This window comes from Phascolarctos cinereus, unplaced genomic scaffold (genome assembly GCF_003287225.1).
Source record: "Phascolarctos cinereus isolate Bilbo 61053 unplaced genomic scaffold, phaCin_HiC Scaffold_5;HRSCAF=322, whole genome shotgun sequence".
In the NCBI taxonomy this organism is placed as follows: domain Eukaryota; kingdom Metazoa; phylum Chordata; class Mammalia; order Diprotodontia; family Phascolarctidae; genus Phascolarctos; species Phascolarctos cinereus.
This window is the reverse complement of record NW_027555958.1, coordinates 445358166-445381396: the sequence shown is the minus strand read 5'-3', so window position 1 is coordinate 445381396 and position 23231 is coordinate 445358166. Positions and strand designations below refer to the sequence as shown.

At 54.7% G+C, this 23231-nt stretch overlaps 2 protein-coding genes across 14 annotated transcripts in view; one reads left to right on the top strand and one right to left on the bottom strand.

Moving 5' to 3' along the window:
- Positions 1-2336: 2336 nt before the first annotated feature.
- Positions 2337-7924, top strand: ELOVL1 (ELOVL fatty acid elongase 1). Of its 2 annotated transcripts, XM_020975409.2 has the most exons (9): positions 2338-2700; positions 4764-4848; positions 5766-5828; positions 5907-6097; positions 6322-6402; positions 6507-6563; positions 6656-6761; positions 6865-7001; positions 7185-7924. In XM_020975409.2, the coding sequence occupies exons 3-9, from the start codon at positions 5783-5785 to the stop codon at positions 7395-7397; spliced, it is 831 nt and encodes a 276-aa protein (XP_020831068.1). In that variant the 5' UTR covers positions 2338-2700; positions 4764-4848; positions 5766-5782; the 3' UTR covers positions 7398-7924. The 2 variants fall into 2 exon arrangements, with proteins under 2 accessions (XP_078012714.1, XP_020831068.1); XM_078156588.1 differs by lacking the exon at positions 4764-4848 and having other exon boundaries at positions 2337-2700.
- A 198-nt stretch (positions 7925-8122) lies between these two features.
- The window catches only part of LOC110200195 (cell division cycle protein 20 homolog), a 36044-nt gene continuing 20935 nt past the window's right edge, over positions 8123-23231 (bottom strand). For 2 of the 12 annotated variants that reach the window (XM_020975394.2, XM_020975395.2), the window contains exons 11-17: positions 10180-10370; positions 9931-10076; positions 9598-9826; positions 9319-9515; positions 9129-9223; positions 8722-8950; positions 8123-8613 (exon numbers count right to left, since the gene is read on the bottom strand). In XM_020975394.2, the coding sequence (XP_020831053.1) occupies positions 8191-8613; positions 8722-8950; positions 9129-9223; positions 9319-9515; positions 9598-9826; positions 9931-10076; positions 10180-10370 (1510 nt within the window). In that variant the 3' untranslated portion in view covers positions 8123-8190. The other 10 variants (XM_020975400.2, XM_020975399.2, XM_078156586.1 and 7 more) reach the window with 10 other exon arrangements.

The following is a 23231-nucleotide window of genomic DNA, read 5'->3' as shown; positions in this document are numbered from 1 at the left end:
CTTCACTCCGCATCAGTCCATACAAGTCTTCCCAGGTTTTTCTGAAGTCCGCCTGCTCATCATTTCTTATAGCACAATAGTATTCCATTACATTCATGTACCACAACTTGTTCAGCCATTCCCCAATGGATGGGCATCACCTCAATTTCTAATTCTTGCCACCACCCCATTCACATTTTAAAATTATCCTGGCTGCATGGATTTTGTTTGTGCCAATATGAATTCCACCCTTCTCCTCCTAACCAGAATGACTTTCTATTCTCCTCAAGGTTGTTGTTGGGTTTTTGTTTGTTTTTTTAAATGATGTGACCCTTGATATTTGGTAGAGGTGAGATAGAGCTAATAGAAAGCTGCCCTTAGAGTTAGGAAGGCTTGTGTTCAAGTGCCACTTCTGACCCATATTAGCTGCATGACCTTGGGTAGGCACTTAATCTCTCAGTGTCCCAGGCAACTCTTTAGATTACAAGTTGAAGAGTAAGTGCCTATTTACCATGGCATAGGGAGTTTCCTCATTAAGAATTCAGTGAAATTCCAGGTCTGGACCAAAATTCATTTGAAACTAATCGTGGTGTATGTTGTAATGAATATGTTGGTATAAGCCTACTTTCTGCCAAATGGCTTTCTAGTGGTTCTTGTCAAATAAAGAGTCCTTTCCCAGGAGTTTGTGTTTTGGGTGTTTAAAACACTAGGCTTTTGAATTCCCTTTGTTCTCCTATTCATTTGGTAAAATCCATTTTAATAGGTAATATTTCAGAAACACTGAATTTTGAGTCAGGAAGACACGATTTCAAAACCTGAATCAGACACTTATGAACTATATGACTCTGGGCAAGTCCCTTCACCTGTTTAAGCCTCAGTTTTCTCATCTGCAGAATGAGCATAATAACAACTGTCTCACAAGATGGTTGTGAAGATCAAATGAAATAATACCTAAAGTGCTATTCAAACCTTGAAGTGCCATATAAAACTGTAGCTATTATTATTACTTTTGTAATTGGTTAAAACAAAACCTACCAGTTCTATAAATATTGAATCAAGAAGATGTGGCTGTGACAAGAGAATAATTCATGTGAAAAAAAGATCGGCAAGAGAGGCAACAGGAGAGTGGCTAGAAAGCTGGTCCTTGTTTTAGGAAGACTTGGATTCAAGTCTTGCGTTTTATATGTTACTGGCGACATAACTTCTCTAAGACTTTAATTTGCAGAGTGGTTGCCTATGTGCTTTGGCAGAGGAAGTTTCCACACAGGGAGTGGAAATTGCTGGTCTACACCAATGAAATTACAAGTCTGGACCAAAACAAAGAAGAAAACCTAAGGGTTTTGGTTGACTGCAGGCTTCGTGTGAGTCAGCAGGGAGACCAGAGAAGGCTGGTCCTTCCTCTGGGTTAGTCTAAAGCCTCATGTCTCTAGCCAGGGTGCCAGTGGCCTCACAACACTCTGCTCTGCTCAGACCACACAGCACTACGGGTTCAAATGCTGGCATCTTCCGAAAAAGTTGACCAGGATGTTGAGAATCCTTGGATTGGAGAGCTGGAAGGGAACTCAGAGGCATCTAGTTTAATCCAAACACAAAAGAAATCCCTTCTCCAACGTACAAGCGGTTCTCAGTCTTCTGCTTGAAAAGCTCCAAAGACGGGGAGCTCTCCACCTCCTGAGGCAGCCCCCTGGGACTGCTCTAGATTGATGGGAAGTTCTTAATAACAAGCCTCTTTGAAACTTCTCCCACAACTCCAGGTTCTGTCCCCGGGGGCCCAGAGAAACAAGGGAGATCCCTCCTCAATACGGCAGATCTTTCCATGCTTGAGGCCAGCTCAGAATTGGGGTTAGCTGTTCGTCCTCTCGAATGTTCACCGAGAGACTCCCAGCTCCCCCGCCATGACAGTGTCAGAACGTTGGGCGCCATCCGAGTCTGATACGAATAGCTTCGAGTGAAGTTTATATGGGATTGACTTTGCCCTTGGAGATGTTTAAGATCACAGCTGGCTGGCTTCATGGCCTTAGAACTGGAAGGGGCCCTTGAAGGCCATGGAGTCCAAGGCCCTAGTCATACAGATGAAGAAACGGGACCGTAGAAGGTCCCAGTCGGGTGGGCCGGCCCTAGGAGCTTGTCAGTGGGGGGCGGGGGAAGCGCAGTAGGCTGGACCGAACCGTCGGGGCAGGGCCACTTAGGGGGTTGCTGGGCGAAAGCTTCCGGGCGGGCGAAGATCGTAGCCCCTTCCCTCTTAGGCCCCTCCCCCGCGGTCGGGGTGGGCCGGGCGGAGCCGGGCTGGGCTGGGCCGGGCTGGCCAAGCTGAGCTGAGCTGAGCTGAGCTGAGCCGAGGCCCGCCCTCCTAGCCCTCCCAGTCCTCCCAGCCCTGCCAGGCCTCCAGGCCCGGGCCGGCCCAATCAGCGGCGCCCCCGCCCCTCGGGCCCGGCCTCGGCGCCCTCCCCCTGGGGTGACAGAAAGTCGGCGGCAGCTCCGGGAGCAGGAGGAGGCGGAGGAGGAGGAAGTGGCGGCCAGGCTGGCCTTAGGACGGACCGACGGACGCCCTGACCCGACCGACCGACGGACTGCCCTCGCCCTCGCCCTGGTCCTTGGTCCTGGGCGCGCCCGGCCCTCCACTAGCTGGTCCGCCTCCGCCCTCCCCCCGCCCCCGGCCCTTGCCCGTCCGGCCGTCCCACCGCCCGCCCCGCGGAGTTCTGCGCGCGCTCGCTCGGCCCGGTGAGTTCCTGGGCCCGGGCGGGGCAGGCGGGGCTCGGGCTCCGGGCGCGGCTTGGCGCGGGGGCCGGCGCGGGGCGGGAGGGCGGGGTTCCGCATATCTGCCCCTCTCCCTCCGGACCGGGCTTGGGCCCCCGTTCCTTATCCCTCCTCCCTCCGTCTCAGCTGTCCTGTCTCCCTCCGGGGGCCCCAGCTGGGCCCTCTTTCCCCGCTTTCCCCATCCTTCCCGTCCCGTGTTCCCTTTCTCCGGCCAGCCCGGGCTGGCCCGGGCCGGAAGGGGAGAGAGAGGGGGAGAAGGGGGAGGGGGCCCGAGTCTCGCGGTGCCGTAGGGGGTGGGGTCGGGCAGCCTGGCTCCCCACTGGGAGCGGCCCTGGGCCTTCTCCGAACTCAGGTGGGGAGGAGCACGTGTGAGTGTGAGTGTGACCCTGACCGTGACTGGCAGTGCCAGAGCACTCAGAGTGAGCCCGCGCGGAGCCCGGGACGGGGATCGCGCCGCGGGCATGTGCGAGCGGACCAGGACCCGCCCCCGAGGCCTCTGGGGACACAAACTTCCCCTTCAGGTGGCGCCTGTCCCCACCGCCGAGGCAAGCCCTTGTCCGGCATTCTAGGCCTCTGGGACTCCCAGCACGGCCTCGATGGGGCCAGCCCCCCTGTCTCCCTCATCATACCGGGGGATGACGGAGGAGGCAGAGAGGCAGGGTCCTGTAGGGGTGTGAAGTAGGTGGATGTAGTTGAGTAGAGGTTGGAGTATGTGGGTGGGTGGAGGTCAGGCTTGGCAAACTGCCCAAGGAGCCCAGCCTAGGCACCCTAGCCCCGGCTGTCAGTTGACTCTGCCCACAAGTTTTTGTTGAGCACCTGCTCCAGAGAGCTGAGAAGGGAGCAGAGCCCACCTGACTGTCCGGCTTGGAGAGTATCCCCTCCTCCCCTTGTGGGGGTTAGGGGTGAGGCAGGCAGTCTGGGAGATGAGGCCCCTGGCAGTGGGGTTTGGGGCCTGCCCTGGCTCTCCTTTTCCATATGCTGGGCAACAGTGTTGAGGTGTGCAGGCCAGTGCAAAGACTTCACAGTCCCTTCCTCTGAGCTTCATTCATTCATTTATTCATTCATGAATGCATGTGTAGGTTCCTTAAGCACGTCCTGTGTTCTGTACCAGGCACTGTGCTGGCCAGAGGTCTACAAAAGCAAAAATGAAAGTTCCCATCCTCCGTGACCTTACATTCTCTCCAGGGAAGCAACATAAATACTGACAAATACAGAATATAGACAGACTAATGGGGGGGGTGTTGCTGTGAGGGGAGAGACACCAGCAGCTGGGAGGATGAACTGGGTAGATGGCGCTTCCAGCTGGATGGAGATCTGGGATCCATCCCATGACTGGGCTGAGCATTAAAGGCAGCTAAAAATCAAAGATGCAGTGGAAGTGAGAGGTGTTCCAGGCATAAACTGCCTGTTACAATGGCACGGAGATGGGAGATGATGTAGTGTCATGTATGAGGAAGCCAAGGCCAGTCTGCTTGAGCTAAAGGACATGAAGGAGAGAAGCATATAATAAATATAGGGAAAGAGGATGAAGCCAGATTGTGAAGGGCCTTTTTAAATGTCAAAGTGAGGATTGGCCTCTAAGGCTATAGGGAGCCAGTGCATGCATGTCTCTATGTGTGTGTGTGTGTGTGTGTGTGTGTGTGTGTATGTGTGTGAGAAAGAGAGAGAGTGACATCCCTATCTATTTTTCTGCATCTTTTATGGGTTCCCTGCATGTGCCTGCAGTCCACTCTTGGATCAATTTGTCTTTGTTTTGTGTATCTGGCCCTGGCTAGTGGCCAGTCAGGGAATTCCAGAGGGCCCAGGGTGGCTGCCCCTCCTCTGACATTCCTGCCTGCTTGTTGGGACCCCTCCCTCCAGGAAGGGGTGATTTGGGGGTGGCTGCTGCCCTCCCCCTTACATGCCAGGGACTCCTGCCACCCACTCAGGGCTGGGGCTGGGCAGGCCTCCAGAGGGGGCCTATCCAGGGGGCACACTGAGGGGGTTACTGCTCCCCACTTTAACCCGTTCCCCCTGCTGTTTGTCAGGTCACTCCAGGACTCAGTCCAGGCCTGGGGGCTCAACTAGTCCGTCTGAGCTCCCACCCCTTCCGGCCTGCCAAGCCCCCTCGAGGTGAGAGCCTGTCTGGCCAGTTGGGAATGTGGATGGGGAGGGGTCCGGGGACGGGGACTGCTACCAGGACCGGGGCAGTGAGTCCTTTCCCAATCCTGGCAGGCCCGGGCCACGCCCACCTGCTCTTCCCCACCACCTCGCCACCTCATACCACTCCCACAGGCGACTGACCTGTGGCCCGGATCCTCCTTGGACCCGCCCTGCGAGGGTGGAGGGCGGGGCTGCTGCCTGATCTAGTCAGACAGGTGCAGCTGCTGGGCCCACGAGCACCTCAGAACGGGCCGGGAGAGGCAGGAGGTGGGTGAGCGGGCTGGAGAGGGGACGGGAGGGAGAAGAGAGGAGAGAAGAGAAGAGAGGCTAGTGGGCCAGGCTGTCCGCCCGCCCAGCCCCGGGGAAGAGAGGGGCGAGAGCACCTGGGACAGCGGAGGAGGTCGGGAGAAAGAAGGCTGGGGCCCGGGGGAAGCGGGGAGGCCAGAGAAGAAGGAGCGAGGGAGAGGCAATCAAGGAAGAGAGCTTGGGACCAAGGACAGAGATTCTGGCAGGGGGAGGAAGGGGGCCGGAGCAACACCCCAAGCCAGGCAGGTGAACAGAAGAGTGCCCTGGGCCCCAGGCGTGCCCTTGCTTCTCTGCCGGGCCTCCCTGCCTTGTCTGCTGTGCTTTGGTCCTCCACTCTCCCTTCTCTGGCCAGGCTCCATCGCCCTTCTCCAGTGTTCCTCGAGTTTGTACCGGCCCTCCTTCCCTCTCCACGCTCCCTTGCCTCTCTGTCTCTGATCTTACCATCTCCTCTCCTTTTGACCTTGGTTAGCCAGAGAACCCAAGTATCCCTGGGCATCTTGTTCACCACTCTTCACCCCATAGGGCAGTGGCATATCTATGGACCCTGCCTGACCCTCACCCCTCTGCACTTCCCTTCCCAGAAGCCCAGCCAGCCAGGATGGAGTCCTTAATCAACTTGTACCATGAAGTGATGAAGAAAGCAGGTGAGACTGGAGCCCCTCCGACCTCTCCCCACTCCCCAAGCCTCCCCAGATCCTGACCCTGCGCTTGTGTCCCCACAGATCCCCGGCTCCAGGGCTACCCCTTGATGGACACCCCGCTGCTCATGACCTCCATCCTTGTGGCCTATGTCTACTTTGTGCTGTCCTTGGGGCCCCGGCTGATGGCCAATCGGAAACCACTCCAGCTTCGAGGCTTCATGGTCACATACAACTTCTCCCTGGTGGCTTTGTCCCTCTACATAGTCTATGAGGTGAGGTGAGGGGTCGTTGTTCAGGAGGGGCTGCAGTTGGCCCTGCTCCCCCTCCTAATTGTCGAATGCCCACAGCAGACTGAAAAAGGGGGTATCCAGCTTAGTGAAAGGCAGGCAAGAAGGGGGGGGAGCTGCAGAGCAGGGCCCTCTGAGGGCCTTGGGTTGTCAGAGGAGGGAAACGGCCCCTCTGACCAGCTTCTCCTCCCCACCCCCACCTGCCCCAGTTCCTGATGTCTGGCTGGCTGAGCACCTACACATGGCGTTGCGACCCTGTGGACTTTTCCCAGAACCCTGAGGCCCTTCGGGTGAGTTGAACCCTGGGTAGGGATGGGTGCCAGGGTGCCTTGAGGTAGGGAGCTAGAACTGGCCAGGGGGCCTTACTGGGGGCCTCCTTCCTTCCACCTTGCAGATGGTTCGTGTGGCTTGGCTCTTTCTGTTCTCAAAGTTCATCGAACTGATGGATACGGTGAGTGCTAATGTGTTTGGGGCTTGGGATGGCCAGGGGCAGGGTTGGGGGAAGCCAGGCCTCAGCCCTGACCACTACCCCTTCCCCTACAGGTAATCTTTATTCTTCGAAAGAAGGATGGTCAGGTGACTTTCTTGCATGTCTTCCATCACTCTGTGCTGCCCTGGAGCTGGTGGTGGGGCGTTAGGGTGGCCCCAGGTGAGGAGTGGATAGGATAGTGGTGGGCTTTGAGAGGCTGCTAGCTCCCTTAGTGCCAGCATTGCATTGACCCTATCTTTCTACCCTGCTTCCTGCTTCCCAGGAGGAATGGGTTCCTTCCATGCCATGGTGAACTCCTCTGTCCATGTGGTCATGTACCTTTATTATGGGCTGTCTGCTTTGGGCCCAGCAGCCCAGCCCTATCTGTGGTGGAAGAAGCACATGACAGCTATCCAGCTGGTGAGAGAACCTGCTCCCTCCCTCTTCAGGGTCTCCTGCATTTCCCTTCCTTCCCCACTTTTCCACCAGCCCCTCCCATTCCTTCCCCTCCATCCCTCCTTGTGTCCTTCTTCAGCATCCCAGTCCTGAGCCCACGCCTGGCCCTTGCCCTCTGCCCTGAGCCTAGGCCTCTCTCCCCCCCAGATCCAGTTTGTGCTGGTCTCATTGCACATCTCTCAGTATTATTTCCTGCCCAGCTGTGACTACCAGTACCCTGTGATCATCCACCTCATCTGGATATATGGCACCGTCTTCTTTGTGCTCTTCTCCAACTTCTGGTATCAATCCTATACAAAGGGCAAACGGCTGCCCAGGGCTGTCCAGCAGAATGGAGTGCCCAAAGTCAAGGCGAACTGAGCCAAGCTGGCCTCACCCTGGCCCTCACCCACCACCTAAGTGCCTCAGGGCTGCACTGAGGGCAGCCATACCATTTGGGCAGGGGGTCTGTGGATCATGTCTTGGTCTCTGCTGGTGGGTCATGGGACCTGGCTAGAGCAGGGGGACAGACCTGGACTCTCCTCTCTTCCTATGAGCTGGCACACAGGGACCACAACCACCCCCCTCCCCGACCTTACCCCTAACCACAGGGGCTCCCCTTGCACAGCCCTGGGGGTGGGGGTGCAGCTTGAGCTGGACGTGCCCCCTTTCCCCCCACCCTGGGCCAGCCTGTCTAGTCTAGGGAAAGGGAATACTCAGGGCTGGCCCCGACCACAGGCCTGCGGCCTTTTAACTTTTCTCACACTGAAGAGGTCAGCAATAATCTTCCCCTGGTCATCGGGGACTGTTCTCGCCCCACATCTGCCAGAAGGGCTGGGGCGGGGAGAACTTGGCCCACAGGGGCTGCTCACTCACACGTGTCTTAATTAAAGTGACAGGAAACATCAGTGACTTGAAGGTGTACTGTGTCCTGCTGAGCGTGTGTTGGGGACAGGGAGCGGACATGATTGGGCCGGGCTTTATTCACCGATTGTGTCTCAAGACTAAGCCAAGGCCCCATGTCCAAGGAGCCTGCAGACTGCTGCACGTAGTCTTCCTGAGCCTTCTCGAGGCAGTACCTGTGATCTGAGACATGACAGAGTGAGGCAGGGGGACAGATGTCTTTATTAGAAAAATAAAACCCAGTGGGCAGGGGGTGGAGCTGGGGCAGGCCTCAGCGGATGCCCTGGTGGATGAGGCTGCTCTTGGCTGCGCTCGCCTTCTCCCGCTCCCGCCGCCGCGCAGGGTCCAGCTCGAAACAGCGCCAGAGGCGCAGGGTTTCATCAGCGGCAGCTGAGGCCACGGTGCAGCCGTCAGGGCTCATGGTCAAGCTCAGGACCCGGGCTGTGTGACCTTTGAGCTCGGCCACCTTGGCCATGCTCGGGTACTTCCAGATGACCAGCTGGTTCTGGGCAAAGCCATGGCCAGAGATGAGTTCTTTATAGTGTGGGGACCAGAGAATGGCGCACACCTGGGACTGGGCATCCACGGCACTGAGACATGCTCCTGAGCACACGTTCCAGATCCGGATGTGCCGGTCGCTGGTGCCACCTCCAGTGGCCAGCACGTTGGACTGCCACGGACACCAGGCCACAGCCTAGCGAAGAAGGTGAAGGGGAAAAACGAGGTTTAGAAGAGTGCCAGCTCCCCCCTCTCCCCCGCTTACAGTTGAGCCATCTCACTTCTGGCTGCCCTGGCCTCTCACCTTGACTGCACCCACGTGCTGAGTGAAGGTCTGCAGGGGACCCCAGCCCCCGTCACTAGGGGCACTGGGCCACACATTCACCAAGTTGTCATTGCCTCCACTGGCCAGGTATCGGCCATCAGGGGCCCAGCGTAGGCCGCACACTTCCTGGCTGTGTCCACTCAGCGTAGCTACATGGTGTTCAGCCACTCGGACATCATGGTGATGGACGTGGCCAGACCGAGACCCGCTGGGAGGAGGAGACAGCAAAAGGTGGGGCTCTGAGACCCTTTACTCCCTTGAGGGAAAGGGTCTCCATCCATCCAAACAACCCTCCCCCTCCTTCCCACCAGGACTGTGGTTTTGATAGAGGGAGCGAGCCAGTGGGGGCAGGCAGGCATTCTCAGGGACGAGGGCCCAGCTCAGACCTGGAGAGGATGTAGCTGTTCCAGGCCAGGGCGCCTACACGCGCTGTGTGGCTGCTCATGTTTCGAAGCCGTTTCTGCTGCTGGACATCCCATAGCTGGAGAGGGAGGGAAGGAAGGTTTGGGAGTCAGGGCTCCCCTTGGAGTCCCTGCCTCCCATCAGGGCTCCCCTCAGGGAACCTCTGGCTCTCACCTGAACCTCTGCACTGCTGGTGCCCACGGCCAGGTAGTTTCCCTCCTTGATCCAGGCCACAGAGGACACGTAGTCCCCTGGCCGCTCTGTCTGCAGCAGCTGCAGGATCTCCCCTGAGCCCGCGCTCCACAGGTACACAGATGTGTCCAGAGCCACAGCCAGCACATTGCCACAGCTCCAGTCCATGAGGTTCAGGTCTGAAGAGAGCAGGCGGCAGCTGTATCCAGGGTTACTGAGCTCTCCTGCCCCCCGCCCCCAAAGCTTCCCAAGGCCACTCACAGTAATCATTCCGAATCTCAGGGGCATCTAGGATTCGGTCAGGAAGGGAGGGGATATAGCGGCAGGTCTTCTTCCTGCTGGAGCCTGGCGTGGCCTTTTGACTGTACAGCACCCGAAGGCTGTTCTGATAGCCCTCTGGGGCATTCTGAGGCTTCCCACTGAGCCGGAGGATCTTGGCTTCTTCCACATCGAAACCATTTAGATTCAAGGACCAGGCTTTCTGCTGCTCCTGAGGAGGGCAGAACTCAAGGTCAGGAAGGTGCCAGACTGGCTTTTCACACAAGCAGGCGACCCCATGCCCATACACACAGATAGACACACCCACCCACACACCTTCCTGGTGGGCGTGTGGTTGGCTGGCTGATTCTCCTTGCTCAGCAGGAAGCTAGCCACCTCCATCTGGGATGCGCTTCGATGGGGGATGTAGCGATCCCCGCCCGCCTTACTAGGAGTGCTTTGTGTCTTAGAACCAGATTTGCCTGAGAAGACAGACAGAGGCTGGAAGGGCTGTCCCCTCCCCATGACCCCCGGCCAGGTTCCCCTCCCAGGCCCAGGCCCCGGCCCCCTGCTGTCCTCACTCACCAGGAGTCCGGCCTGGTGTCCTCCCGGAGCTGTGTGATCGGTTCGCTGTGCGCATTGGGGAAGGGGGGGGCCCGGGGGTTTCCTTAGCTTTGCGCTGCCATCGAGCAGGAGGTGCGTTGACAATAGATGTGTCCAGCTGGAGCAGGGAGTGCAGGTCATTCTCAAATACAAACTGAGCCATAGTACTGGACCTGGAAACAGAGAGGCCAGCAGCCATCCCTCAGAGCTCCTGAGGATATGCAGGGCCCTCTGTTAGAAGGACCTGGGCTGCTAGAGGCTACAATGTGAGGGTCTGTGACAAGCAGGGGACAGAAAGGGGCAGACTGAATCCGGTGTAGAGAGGGGACTCGAGGATGATGGGATGGTAATGCACTGCAGACATCTTAAAAGGCTAGAATCTAATAAGATTAACTTTTAAAGGGATAAATGTAAAGTTCTAGAATTGGGTTAAAAAAATAAACAGCACAAGGATAGAAAGCGGGAGAGGCAGGCCAGAAATTACCTAAGACCATAGGAGGGGACAGCAAAGCAAGGAGAAGGTACATGTGTGGATAAAAGGGAAGAAATACCTTCTTAAAATGGGCTGGATGATTTATCTACAGAAAGGGGAGGACTTGGAAAGCTTAGGGCTTCTTCATCCGGGAGCCAAAGTACAGCAATAACTGTATTTCAATAAAACTGGTTTCCTTTGCAATGCTATCCATGGTATGTATTTAAAAAACATTCTGAGAAGGCCTCTGCAGGTTTCACCACACAGCATGCCACAGGAGTCCGTGCCACACAAAAATTAAGACTCCCTCCCTTAGAGAATATAATAATAGCTAGCATTTAGAGAGCACATTAAGGTTTACAAGCACTGACAATCTCCCAACCCTGGGAGGCAGGGGCTGTTTTGCACCCTCTTTTAGAGATAAGAAAAGGCCTATGGGGAAAATTTAGTGAATTGCCCAGGGTCCCAAAGCTGGCGGCACTGGAACACAGGGCTTCCAGACTCCAGAACAACACCTGGAGCTGCCTCCTGGGGTCAGATTTGTAACAGATTTGTAAAGTGTAAAATGAAGCTTAACCCCACTCAGAGCTTCAGGCAGGAACAAGATGAAGGGGAGAGATTAGCATCAGGCCTAGAGTCCAAAGACTCAGCTTCCAGAGTTGAAATCTAGCCTCAGGCACACCTAGCTGTGTGACCCTGGGCAAGTCACTTAATCCTCTTTGCCTCAGTTCCTCCTCTGTAAAATGAGCTGGAGAAGGAAATGGCCAACTACCCTAGGATCACTGCCAAGAAAACCCCAAATAAGGTCACTGAAAAATGACTGACCAAATTCTTCCTGAAGGAACCCCCAATCAAGGGTAGGAAGAGGACTGGGCCAATGAACCCCAAGGGAATTCTGGGTCAAGGGCAGAAGCAAGCTGGGCCAGGGATATAAAGACAAATCTGGAACAGTAACAGTGCTCAAGAAACAAAGCTGGTGAAGAATGCAGGCAGGGCAGCCTGGCAGTTAGGGCATGGGCATCGAGGCTCCTCAAAAAAAGGTCAGTGGAGAAGATGGTGCTGGAGGCCAAGCTTCTCTCAAAGCCGAGTGGGGGTGGGGGTAGGGAGAGCTGCCAGTGCAAAGCCTCAGACATAGGAGATGGAACGCCATGTACAAGCAATAACAAACAGGTGAAAATGTACCAGGCAGGGAAAAAACCAGCTGAAGCCAGGTGGTGAAGGGCCATGAATAAATGGTGAATAGAGGAGGCTGTGTTTTACTGTAGAGGTAAGGAATGGGGAATCCCAGAAGCTTCTCGAGCAGAGGGACATGGTCACTTTGGCATCTGTGAGACACCCACAGGAGGCCTGATGTCAGTGCAGGGAAGGGGATGGGACCACTCCTCAGCTCTCACTAACCAGCTGGGCTTCTGGCCTCCCACTGCCTCAATCAGCCAACAAACATTTAACAAGTGCCTACTACGTGCTAAGCCCTGGATTTGCGACTGGCAAGCAAGGCAGCACTGGGGTGGGGGGAGAGAAAGATGTTCTCACCTTTTACTCCTTTCTTGGTGACCCCATCAACCCCCAGACTTTTAGACCCAGGTATCACTGGACATTTGGAAAGGGATTGTCCCGTAGCATTTCAAACTTAACTTGTCCAGAACATCTCATTTTGCTCCCAAAAGAAAACTCTCCTCTTCCAAACTTCTCTCTTCCTGCTAAGGGCTCTGGCCTCACCTCCTCAGTCTCCTTCCCCAACACATCGAGGGTATCTCTTGCACCTTTTCCCTTCTCTCTACTCCCCAGAACCACAAAATCTTTTCCCAGTGGGCTTCCCTGCCTCCCACCTCCACACAGCCACTAACAAGATTTTCCTAAATTGAAAAAGGCGACCATGTCTCACTTCCTCTACTTATTGACGAGCCAGGGCCAAATGCAAACTTCTCAAGGCTGCCATTTAAAGTCCTGCCCAACAGGGTTCCAACCCACCTTTCCGGCCTTAGGAAAGGACGCTCTCCAACACTCTCTGTCCCAGCCAAACTAGCCTTCTCGCCATCCCTCACCTCCGTGCTTTTGCCCAGGCTGTGCCTCACCCCTGGAATTTCTGCCCTCTTGCCTCTCCGCAGCCCTCGTTTTTTCCCCCCCAAGCTCAGTTCAGTGGTTGTCTTCTCTTGAGGTCTCTCCCTTGTTTATTCTGAACATCCTGATGTCCTAGCACATCCAACACAGTCCGCTGCCTGCCCTACTGAGGCTCCCCCTTTGTCCGCGTCCAAGCCGGCCCGTCTGCCTCTCCCTCTCACGGTGCCCCAGATGTCCAGCACGCTGCCTACAACACTCCCGAGCTTGGCCTGAACCAGATCAAAGCGCAACCGGGAAACCTTGAGCAAAATAAAGAAGACACGGATAACGTTGCGTTTACAGACTAGGAGCCCTCTTCCCTCTGAGTGAGTGCGACCCCACGACCCTGGGGCCCCCCCCGCGGCTCTGCCAGGCCCCCTCCCCCACCCCTTTTGAGGGGCAGGAGACACCTCGATTCGCGCTTGCTTCCTTGCCTCCCCTCCTCTCCCGCCCGGCGCTGGGCTCTACTCTCCCCTCCCCCTACGCCCCCAGGCCTGCCATGGGCCCCGCTCGGGGTCGCGGCCCCCATTTCCAAGCGGAGCCTGCCCGCTCGGTACCGGAGCCCAAACAAGGAACTCAACACTCGGCCCCCGGGAAGCCCCTCATCCCCTGGGCCGGCCGCACCCCGCTCGCCTTGGGGCGGCCTCCTCGGACCCCGGGGCGACACCTGCGGGCAGCCCCGCCCAGGCCTTCCTCTGCTCTCACTCTGAGACGTCCGCGGCTCCCACAGCCTCCACCATCCTCCCCACGATCATCTCCGAGCCTCTGCACAGCAAGCCCTGACCTCGCTCCAACCCTGGCTCTCGGCGCGCCTCCGTCCGGGACGGCACTTAATCCACGTTCGGCGCCCCACTCCGCTCCCCGGTTCCCGGCCCCCTCGAACCTCCGCCGGGTCTCACCTAGTCCTCCGCCCCTGCTGCCTCCTCCACTGCCCGCGCAGGCTGGGCGTTTCCGGCCGCGGCCATTTGAAGGCTCCCGCCGCACTCCCATTGGCCGCTTCAAATCCAACGGCCGCAACCGCCATCCGCCATTGGCTCCAGGATTCAGGGCGGGACTTCTTCCGAGACACGCCTTCCTCGCGAGAGGCCAACCCCAGCCAAGCAAAGGGAGCATGGTGAAAAGAGCCGAAGAAGCGGGGACGCCGACCCGGGCGAGGCCAGACCAGGGACTAGGGCTGAGGTGAGGGCGGGGTCTCATGAGACAGGACCAATGAGAGACCAAGGCTGAAGCTAAGGCGGGGACAGGGCGGGGCCACGTCGGGGATGGGGCCAATGAGGAGCCGCATCTGAGGCAGAGGCGGAGCATGGGACCGAGGGTGTGGGTGCCTAATGAGGGACCAGGGTACCCGAGGGGGCGTGGCGGAGCTGAGACTGTGCGTGGCCAGAGGGCGGGGCCAACCGAGAAACCCGAGGCGGTGTGGGGCAGAGCCTGGCCGGTCAGCCGCTGCACTCTGGGACAAGCTCTTTAAATCTTCTCCAGTCCCCGTTGGCAGTGGGGTGCAATGGCCTGAATCCTGCTGATAGAGCATCCCTGCTGCCAGGGAAATCCTGCCTCGGCTTGAATACATCCAGAGATGGGGAGCTCACCTCCTCTCTAGACAGCTTGTTCCATTTGGCTAAAGCTCTCGGCGTCCAGCCTTTTCACCGACTACATTCAGCCCGACTCAATTTCGCTGCAGCATGGCCCCACCATCCCAATCCTTCAACCGTTTAGAGTTTCTCTCCCTTCCCTTGCCCTCGGGCTTAGGGTTTGAGCTGGTCCAGGTCCAGGTCCAGCTGAGCTTGGCGACAGACGTGTCGGGCCCAGATGCCTCGGTGAAGACAAGCAGACTGGAGTATCAAAAGGCTATCTCGCATAACACACCCACAGCCCACTCGCGCATTTCCATCATTCTATCACTCTCTGTGCTTGTCCCTTCCTTGTGGGAATGCAACAGAAGGGGTTGGACTACATCATCTCTAAGAGAGGAAGGAGGCAGAAAGCGAGTGTGCATTCACCAGCCCTCTGGAACTGGACTGGAACCTAGATCCTGGCTCTGATATTTATATTACCTGTGTGAACCCTTAGCCTCCGAGGGTCTCATTTTCCTCATCTATAAAATGAGGGAGTTGGACTACAGGCCTTTGGAGGCCCTTCCCGTTCTAGACCTAGGCTCCTCCAAGGTCCCTTCCCCGTCTTAATTCTAGGGAGCCCCGACCCCTTCTCTGTGCCATAGAACACTCGAGATGCTGCCCTAGGCCATGGGGAGTTAGGGAAGTTTTCTGAGCAGCAAATCCCCCAGGAAGAAGACTTCTCTGGCTTGAAACTTTTGACTAGACAAAGGTCCCTTGGAAGTGGGTGGGGTGGGGAGGAGGGGGCTTTAATTCACTGGAAGAGGGAAGGAAATGTGGCAGAGTGGAAGACAGATTTTTGGGACTGGTCTAGGGATTTCATTGCAGGAAACTCCCAGGGCAGGTAGTCAGCTACTCTGAAACTTACAGTCCTACACAATTGCCTGGGGCATTGAGAGGCTGAGGGAAAGGATGAAATAATTAATTAATTAATGGATAAAAGAATGAAAAGCATTTATGAAGAGCTCAGAAGTACCATGCACTCAGCTAAGCACTGGGGATACCAATGAGTCCTTGCCCCCAACAAGCTCTCGTTCTAATGAAGAAGACAACCCACTCGAGTGGTGGGGGCTGGGGTCTTTGGTCCAGAAAGTTACTGGGAGGGTGACCCAATGGCAGAGTTAATTTGATCCTGGCTCCAGAACAGGAGGGCAGAGGGAATCAATTAGTGAGACTGTGGAGCTGGCAGGAGAGGCAGGTAAATGAACCACGGATGAGGCTTTCCTGCAATAACACCCCAGGAAGGATGCAGTAATTTGCCCAGGCTCCTCCAGTCATCATCAGAGACCAGACTTGAACCTAGGTCAGTCTGAGGCCAGCTCTTGGGCCTCATGCCACACAGCTACTCTTTTAGAATCAAAGTAAAGAAAACCTATGAGAGCTGTCCAAAAGTGGCCTGGTGAGGTAGTGAGTTACCGGTCATCGCTGGCTCCAGGGGAGGCCGGGATGACAGACTTCTTGGTGATGCTGCAAAGAGGGCCGTGGAAATTCTGGGACTCTGGCTAACAATGAACAGGGAATTCTCGGAAGACAAGACTCCCCGATTGGGCAGTTTTGGGGTGTGTATGAGGAAGCAATAGAAAAGCTGGGGGAGGGATCATGCCAGGCAGTGGGAGTCTAGACTTGATTTTGTGGGTGATAGAGGCTGAGAAGATGACACCATAAGGTTTCTGAGTTAGGGCATGACATGATCCAACCTGGGCTCAAGATTAATCTGTCAGCATCCACAGCATTGTTTGGAGGGAAGAACCGGGAGGCAAGGAAACTAATGAGGCCCTATTTACCAGACTGGTCCAGGTCTGATCCTGAGGCTTGGGGGACTGAGGTGGCCATCCTAGATCTTGGGAGAAAGTGTCATCATAAATCGATCATAACACAGTCATAAACCAATCGACAAGCATTTATTAAGGGTGTGCCAGGCTAAGGAGTGGGGATTACAAACACAAGAGTCCCTCACCTCGAGGGGCTTACATTCTAGGAGTAATGTAAACAACTGGCTCACCCCACCCCATGCAAATCGGGTTGGTTCTCCCTTAAAAGATCTTGAAACCTTTCTAGAGGGTGATTGGCTCATGGTCACTTTGAGGCTTCCGAGGGCAGACCAGCCCCAGGAGCCTGCATGGGCAGCTGAGCTCCTGAATCAATGCTTTCTCCTGTTATGGCTAAGGAAGGTTCTTTTGTTAGCTGCTGGCTGGATGATGAGTGTTTTATTTCATGCTCCTTTTGGACCTCAACTAGCAGGAGACTGGCCTGCGTGAAGTCCGAGGGCACCAGGAATGAGGCAATCAGCCAAGGCCTGCCTACAGAGGCGGGCATTTGGGGGCATTTTGAAAGGGGGAGGGGGATGGAGCCCGTAAAGGGAAAGGCCCTTCTTGTGGAGGAAATCAACGTCACCCAGCCTTGTGGAGAGCATGTCAAAGGAAGAATGGCCAAGACTTGGCAACCAACTGGAGGTGAAGGATGAGGAAAGAGGAGGAGTCTGAGGTGCCTGGGTGACCAGGAGGATGCTGGTACAAGGAGGCTGCAGGGGAAGCTGAAGATGTAAAGTGCAGGGCTGGAGGAGCACTGAGAACAGTGGGAAAAGGCCTGGGAGATGGGGTGGAAAGCAAGCACAGATAGATGCTTGTGAGCACATTGACCAAGCAGCACAAGGGCCACCTTCAGCACCTGGCCCAGCTCTGAAAGGCCTCCAGGTGGGAGGCTGGCCAGAGCCCCTAGCCCACAGTGAATGCAGGGAATGGCCAGCTCTTGTCAGAGCCAACCGAGTAGGGCTCTGGCACCCTTCAATCTGGCAGGAGATAAACAAGAGGGTAAGAGGAACCTCGCCAGCTTCAGGTACAGAAAGAGTTAATGTGGAAGAGGGATTAGGATTGCTTGGCCTCATCTAGCAGAATCAAAAAGAGGAGTAGGAGGCTGCAAAGAGGCCCACTCAGGAAGCTTGCTAACAGCCATCACCAAGGCGCACAGGCTGCCCTGGGAGGAGGTGGGCTTCCTGCCTTGGAGCTCTTCCACCAGAGGGTGAACGGCGGCCTACTGGATGTACTGTGGGCAGACTGTCAATAGAGATGTTGCAGACACAGGGTTCTTTTGGGGGCTTTCTCTGACTGCGGTGCTCAGAAATGCAAGGATTTTTCTCTTTCCACTTCTCCCTATTCCTCCACCTGGCATTTAAGGCTTTCCACCATCTGGCTACCCCCCCATATATTAGTCCATGAGCACATGCTGAGTGGCAACTCTGTGCCCAAAGTTCATCTGGCAGGTCTGCTCGTCGTCTCTCCTCCCCCTTCCCTGAATTCCAATACTATGCAATTTGGTGTTGACCCCTTGGAGTCCAGAGGCCTGGGTCTGAATCTTCCCTTCGACACTCTGGCCATCTCTGAGGCTCAATTTGCTCCTCTGTGAAATGGGGCTGTAGGAGTGAGATACTGGCAGTGGCTTTCTCCCTATGGGGCTCTTATGAGGCATACTTGAGAAATAAACAAGCTGTAGAGTGTTCCCGTGTCAGTCCTCAGGCCTGGTGTCCTTCAGGGCCCCATATATGTGCCACCTTCCCCAGCTGTCACAGCTCATCCTTCCTGACTCAGAAGCTGTCTCCCTGTCTAGTCCAGTGCTGGGACCTTGCAAAGGCAAAGGGGCTTGGCTTCTTCTTCATTCCCAGGCTGGTGGCTGGCCCTACAAAGAGGGCCTAGAGGTCTTCCCAACACCTAGGGTGAATGGAGAAAGGCAGTGCCTCTCTCTAGAGAAAAATCTCACCTGCTTTTCGGGGCCTCTCATTTCCCATCCCAGCCTTTGCTCAACCATGCTCATTTGCCAACTGCTGTGTGCTTGTCTCTGCTGCTGTGAGGCAGCAGGGAGCCCGGGCCAGGCTGAGGGGATCTGACAGGCTCGTTTTATGGCAATGGGCAAGGGTCTGACCACTCCTTAGTCCTATGTCCCTCGCCCTGTCCCCAGTGTATGAAGCTAAAGTGGTCATTCAAGGAAACCTTTATTGAGTGGCAGTGTGAGAAAGACTATGAAGCCTGTTCAGTCATTGACCCCAGGGGCTCCAGCCAGATGGGGGATGGGCCGCATGTGCAAGGGGCAGAGGATGGATTGCTGTTTCCTGCTCTGTATAATGAGGTTGGCAGAGGCTTTGGGAAAGACTCTGTCCCCAGGGTTGGGGAAGACCCCGAGTGCTTTGTAATAAAGGCTCAAGTCCTAGGGCCTGCCACTCTGGGGACCGACGGCTGCTGAGGCAAAGCCCAGGCCCAGGGAATCTGCAGCCCGCCTTGCTTAGGCTTCCACAGTCAGGAAGTGGTGTTAAGGCTGGGCACTGGGGAAGGATGGGATTTAGTTTGGAAGGTCTTCCTGAGAGGGTGAGGACAGAAGTTTTGCTCAGGAGATGGTGATGTGCCCCATCAGGGCAAGGGCCCCACTCTTGTGAGACAGGTCCCCAGGAGGTCGAGAGAGTCAGTAAGCTGAGTTGGAGCTCACTTGGGAAAGCAAGGGGGTAAAGGGGGTCATTGGCAGGCACTCGTGCCTGGGGGCTCTAGGGAAAGGCACTGTGTCCAAGGGCTGGTGGCAGTGATTTGAGGGTGGGAGAGGCTGGGACAGGTGAGGCAGGTAGGAGTAGTTGTCGATGTGGGTGATGGGGTCAGGCTCAGAATCTGAAGAGGCTGGGGCTAAGGGTGTGGACCAGGACCCCAGGCAGCCAGCCTGCAGCAACACCGGGTAGTCCAGCTGGGACTGGCCATCCACAGATTCAGAAAGGACCTCCAAGAGGCTTGGTTCCTCTTCTTCACCTCCTCCTGAGGCTAAGACCTTGGGCTAGAAGAGATGGGGTCAGGGACTGTGAGGGAGGAAGTAGATATGATCAAGAATCCTAGGAGACAGGGGCATCACTCACCTGGCTCATGGAGGCTGGGGGCTCAGTGAGGAAGCCTCCAAGGACCCGATGCAGGTCAGGAAGTGGAGGCCATAGGGTCTGCCGCAGGGCCCTGCACAGGGAGGGAGGGGTGACATAGTCATTTATGGCAGTGTGGGGACTCTTCTGGGGGTAAGTGAAAGGGACAGCGTGGAGGGGGGCAGCAGTGAGCACCCTGGGGCCGCTGTGCTCTAGGAGCTGTATTTTTTTTTAAGGCAATTGGGGTTAAGTGACCTGCCCAGGGTCACACAGCTAGTGTCAAGTGTTTGGTCTGAGGTCACATTTGAACTCAGGTCCTCCTGACTTCAGGGCTGGTACTCTATCCACTGCACCACCTAGCTGCCCCAAGGAGCTATACTCTTACAACAGTATTCTGACACCGGCCTGGGCAAACAGGCTCTCACCAGGATGCTGCCATAGCCTGTACGTATTGGGTTCTGGCGTACCTCATTTCAAGCTTCAAAAGTTACCCCTTGAGTGTGTCCTGTCCCTCCCCTGTCAGTTGGCCTAGAGCCCACTGTCCTCTTTCAAGCCATTCTACAGCTTGAAGTCGGCCAAGACAGGGCAGGGCTGGCTAGGACCTGCTGCCCATGAGTTGTCTGGGATAATGGCAGAACTGGGGTGTAGCCCTGTCTCACAGAGCCATGGCTAAGCAGCCTCTTAGTCCTTCCCAACATGGAATTGCCCCCTCAAGTCTGCCCCCAGAAAGAAAGGGCCTACTTTGGCCTCCTGTCCCTATTCTACTTGGGTTCAAGCCGAGCGACCAAACTCTTTGGGACTTCAAGTATGTCCCTTGTCCAAGCCTTTCTGATCTAGCCCAAGATATCCTGAGCTTTCCCAGAAGACAGCCCAGCACCCATGGGAGTGGCAAGGTGCCACTCCCCCAGGGAATCACACTGTGTCTTAGATCCTTGTCTTATCTGCTTCTGGCCACTAAATAATGAAGCTGTCCCCCAAGTAGGACCAGCTCTGTTAGTATCCATGGAGAGAGGGAAAGTGCCCAAAGGAAGCAAAGAGGCAGCTTACCTCGTCCCTCTCAAAAACAGGAACCAGATTGCTGATTTTCCTGACTCCCAGGCCTACACTGGCCTCTTGGGCACTGTCCCCACTGCTCCTGATTCTAGCCTCTGGGGCCAAACAAGTTGAATTCTCCCTCCCACAACAGCTGTTTGAATAGCTGAAGGCAGGGGGCCTTCATTCCTGGAGTCTCTTCTACCCCAAGCAATCCCCCCCCCCACCCGGTTTCTCTGATGGATTCTTAAATGCCTGGGACTCCAGGCCCTTTGCTCAGCCCTTCCTGGAGACACCCTGTAGCTTTATCATCTTTCTTAACCTGTGGCCACCAGATCTGAGCAGACCGGGTCTGACCAGTACAAAGGACAAAGTGGAATCCTCAGCTCCTGCCCTCTGGAAGCTGGGGCTCTTTGATATGGGCCACAATCCCATTCATTCGCTTAACTGGCTTGTCACATTACCACCCTCTGAGATCATCCCCAATTTATCCTGTTGAAATCTTGTTGCTTCATACCTGTCTGTGGTCTCCCACATTAAAACCTAGGACTGGTTTTGCTTTTATATTCCCAGCCCTTAGCACGGTGCCTGGCATACAGTAGGTGCTTAATAAATGCTTGTGGACTTGAGACTGCTGACCCAGATTGACCTTGCAGTAGGCTAAACTAGCAGTAGTAGTGGTCTTGGTCCTTGGGACGGGCAGAACATTTGCATGACAAAGTACTTTATATAGGTTCTAGGTAAGTGCTATTTTACAGAAGACAACTGAGGCAAACTGAGGTTAAGTGACTTGCCCCAGGTGAAGCCACACACCTAGGAAAGGTCAGAGGGTCTGGCACTCAGACCTGGTGCCTCAGTGACACCTCAGTGCCGCCAGAGCTTTGTCAGACAAACCCCAGTCTGACTCTGACCCTTCCTTCCCTTGTACTTGGGAAGCTGATTTTTGGTACCAAAGCAGACATTCTCTTTAGCCCTACTGACTCTCATCTCAGTAGATCCAGTCACTGGCTCTGGTTCTGGATCCTCCTCGGTCCAGGGTTACTTCCCTCCTGCACTGAGCGGCTGTCACTTTACTCTGTACCTGGTTCCTTAAACATTATTGCCTTCCTTAGAAGATGAGCTTCTCGCTGGCAGGCATCTTGTCCGTACCATTCTCTGCCCCCAGCCATTGGCAGTGCCTGGCCCAGAGTTTGCACATGAGAAATATTTGTTGACTGACTGATGATAATCTTATCTAAGTCATGGGTTTAAAAAAAAAAAAAGTTAGACCAGCACAGAGCCAGACACAGATCTCCAGTACATTTATTCTACTAACTTCCACCACTTTCTGAGGGTGGCCGTGCCACCTGTTCTGAATCCCTTTCACTGGTGAATCCCTTTGTTGTCTATCATTAAGCCCTTCTCCCTTTTATCATCTAGTTCACATTTCTCCATCTTCTGTACAAGAATATACTTTTTTTTTCTTCACAAGAATATTCTAAAAGCCTGATCAGAAGCCCTTCTAGAATCTAGGTCAATGCTACCCCCACAGCATCCCTTCATCCACTGTTCCTGTTTCACTCTGAGAACGCCTTCTGGCTACTGCCCACTGAGCCTGGTGAAAGCACCAGAATGGAGAGGGGGGCATGGGCCACCCCCTGCTGCAGATTCAAGGCTGAAGACTCAGAAGAGAAAGGGAGACAGCAGCTTGAGAAGAAGGGCTTCCAGAGAGCTTTGGATTCACTGGTCCTCACTTAGGCCTCCTGTCTGGGGGTGGAAAGTACCCAACAAGGGAAGACCTGGGTCCCAGAGATTTGTGAGCCTAATGAATAAAGTGAAAAGGGGGAGAGCTACCCAGGGGCTGCAGGGATGTGAGGCCCCAAAGTAAGAGGGCCATGCTCTCAAATCTAGTCCCAGCTCCATCACGTGATATCTGGGTGACCTTGGGCCAGTCACTTCTCCCTTCCAACCCTTAGGTACTCTATTTTTAAGATAATGGGGTTGGATTGGATGACCTTTAAAATCCCTTCCATGGCTGAATCCATGATGCCACGGCCAGTATTTAGTGCAAGTTATAAAACAGTACCAGGTCACATCTAATGCAAGCCAAAATTCAATTAAGTAACATGTTTCAGCTTTTCAAGGCCTTTAACATACTGCTATGGATCACTGCATGTGGGTGGGCTGTGTTGCTATGTACAATATTACCAATATGGTTGAATTAATGTCTTTTAAAAAGCCCTTACTAAAACAGACAAAAGGAAGGCTGTGTGAGATGGAAACAGTGCCAGCACAAAAAAGCAGCAGCCTGCTGTAACATCAAAACAATAATGAGGTAATTGAATGAAATGAACGTGGTCCTAGGATCCGCAGTGATGTAATCTTATAAAACATGCAGGTGAAATCAAAGAAAAAGGCAAGATTGCACCAGCCCTTTGTGGTCCACAAACCACTAAAAAACAGAGAAGTATCACAATGATCAGCGTGGAGTATCTTTTAGCAGTAGGATTGAGGACTGCAAGCATCGATGCATTCCTTTCAGTACAGCAGCCCCCCCATTCAGCAGACAACAGCTTCAAGTGTATTTAAGGCAGGGAAAGAAAATGGAAATGAAGTGGATACTGAAGGAACTTTTACTGTGCTTGGCTGATTGCTTTAAAAATTGAGTTCAAGTGTATAACTTATATTGAATTGCTTACATTCTCAGGGGGGAGAGAGAGAGAAAATTTGGAACTCAAAAATTTCTTAAAATGTTAAAAATTGTCTTTACATGCAACTGGGGAAAATAAAATATTGTTTAAAAATTGAATTCAATTACATAATATTAAAATTAACAAAGAGGCAGATGAGGATGTGGCAGTGAAATATCCTGATGTTTTGAAGAAGAAAATGGATACACTGATCAACAAAATTTTCAGGTGGATGAAACAGGCTTATTCTAGGAAAGGATGCCTTCCAG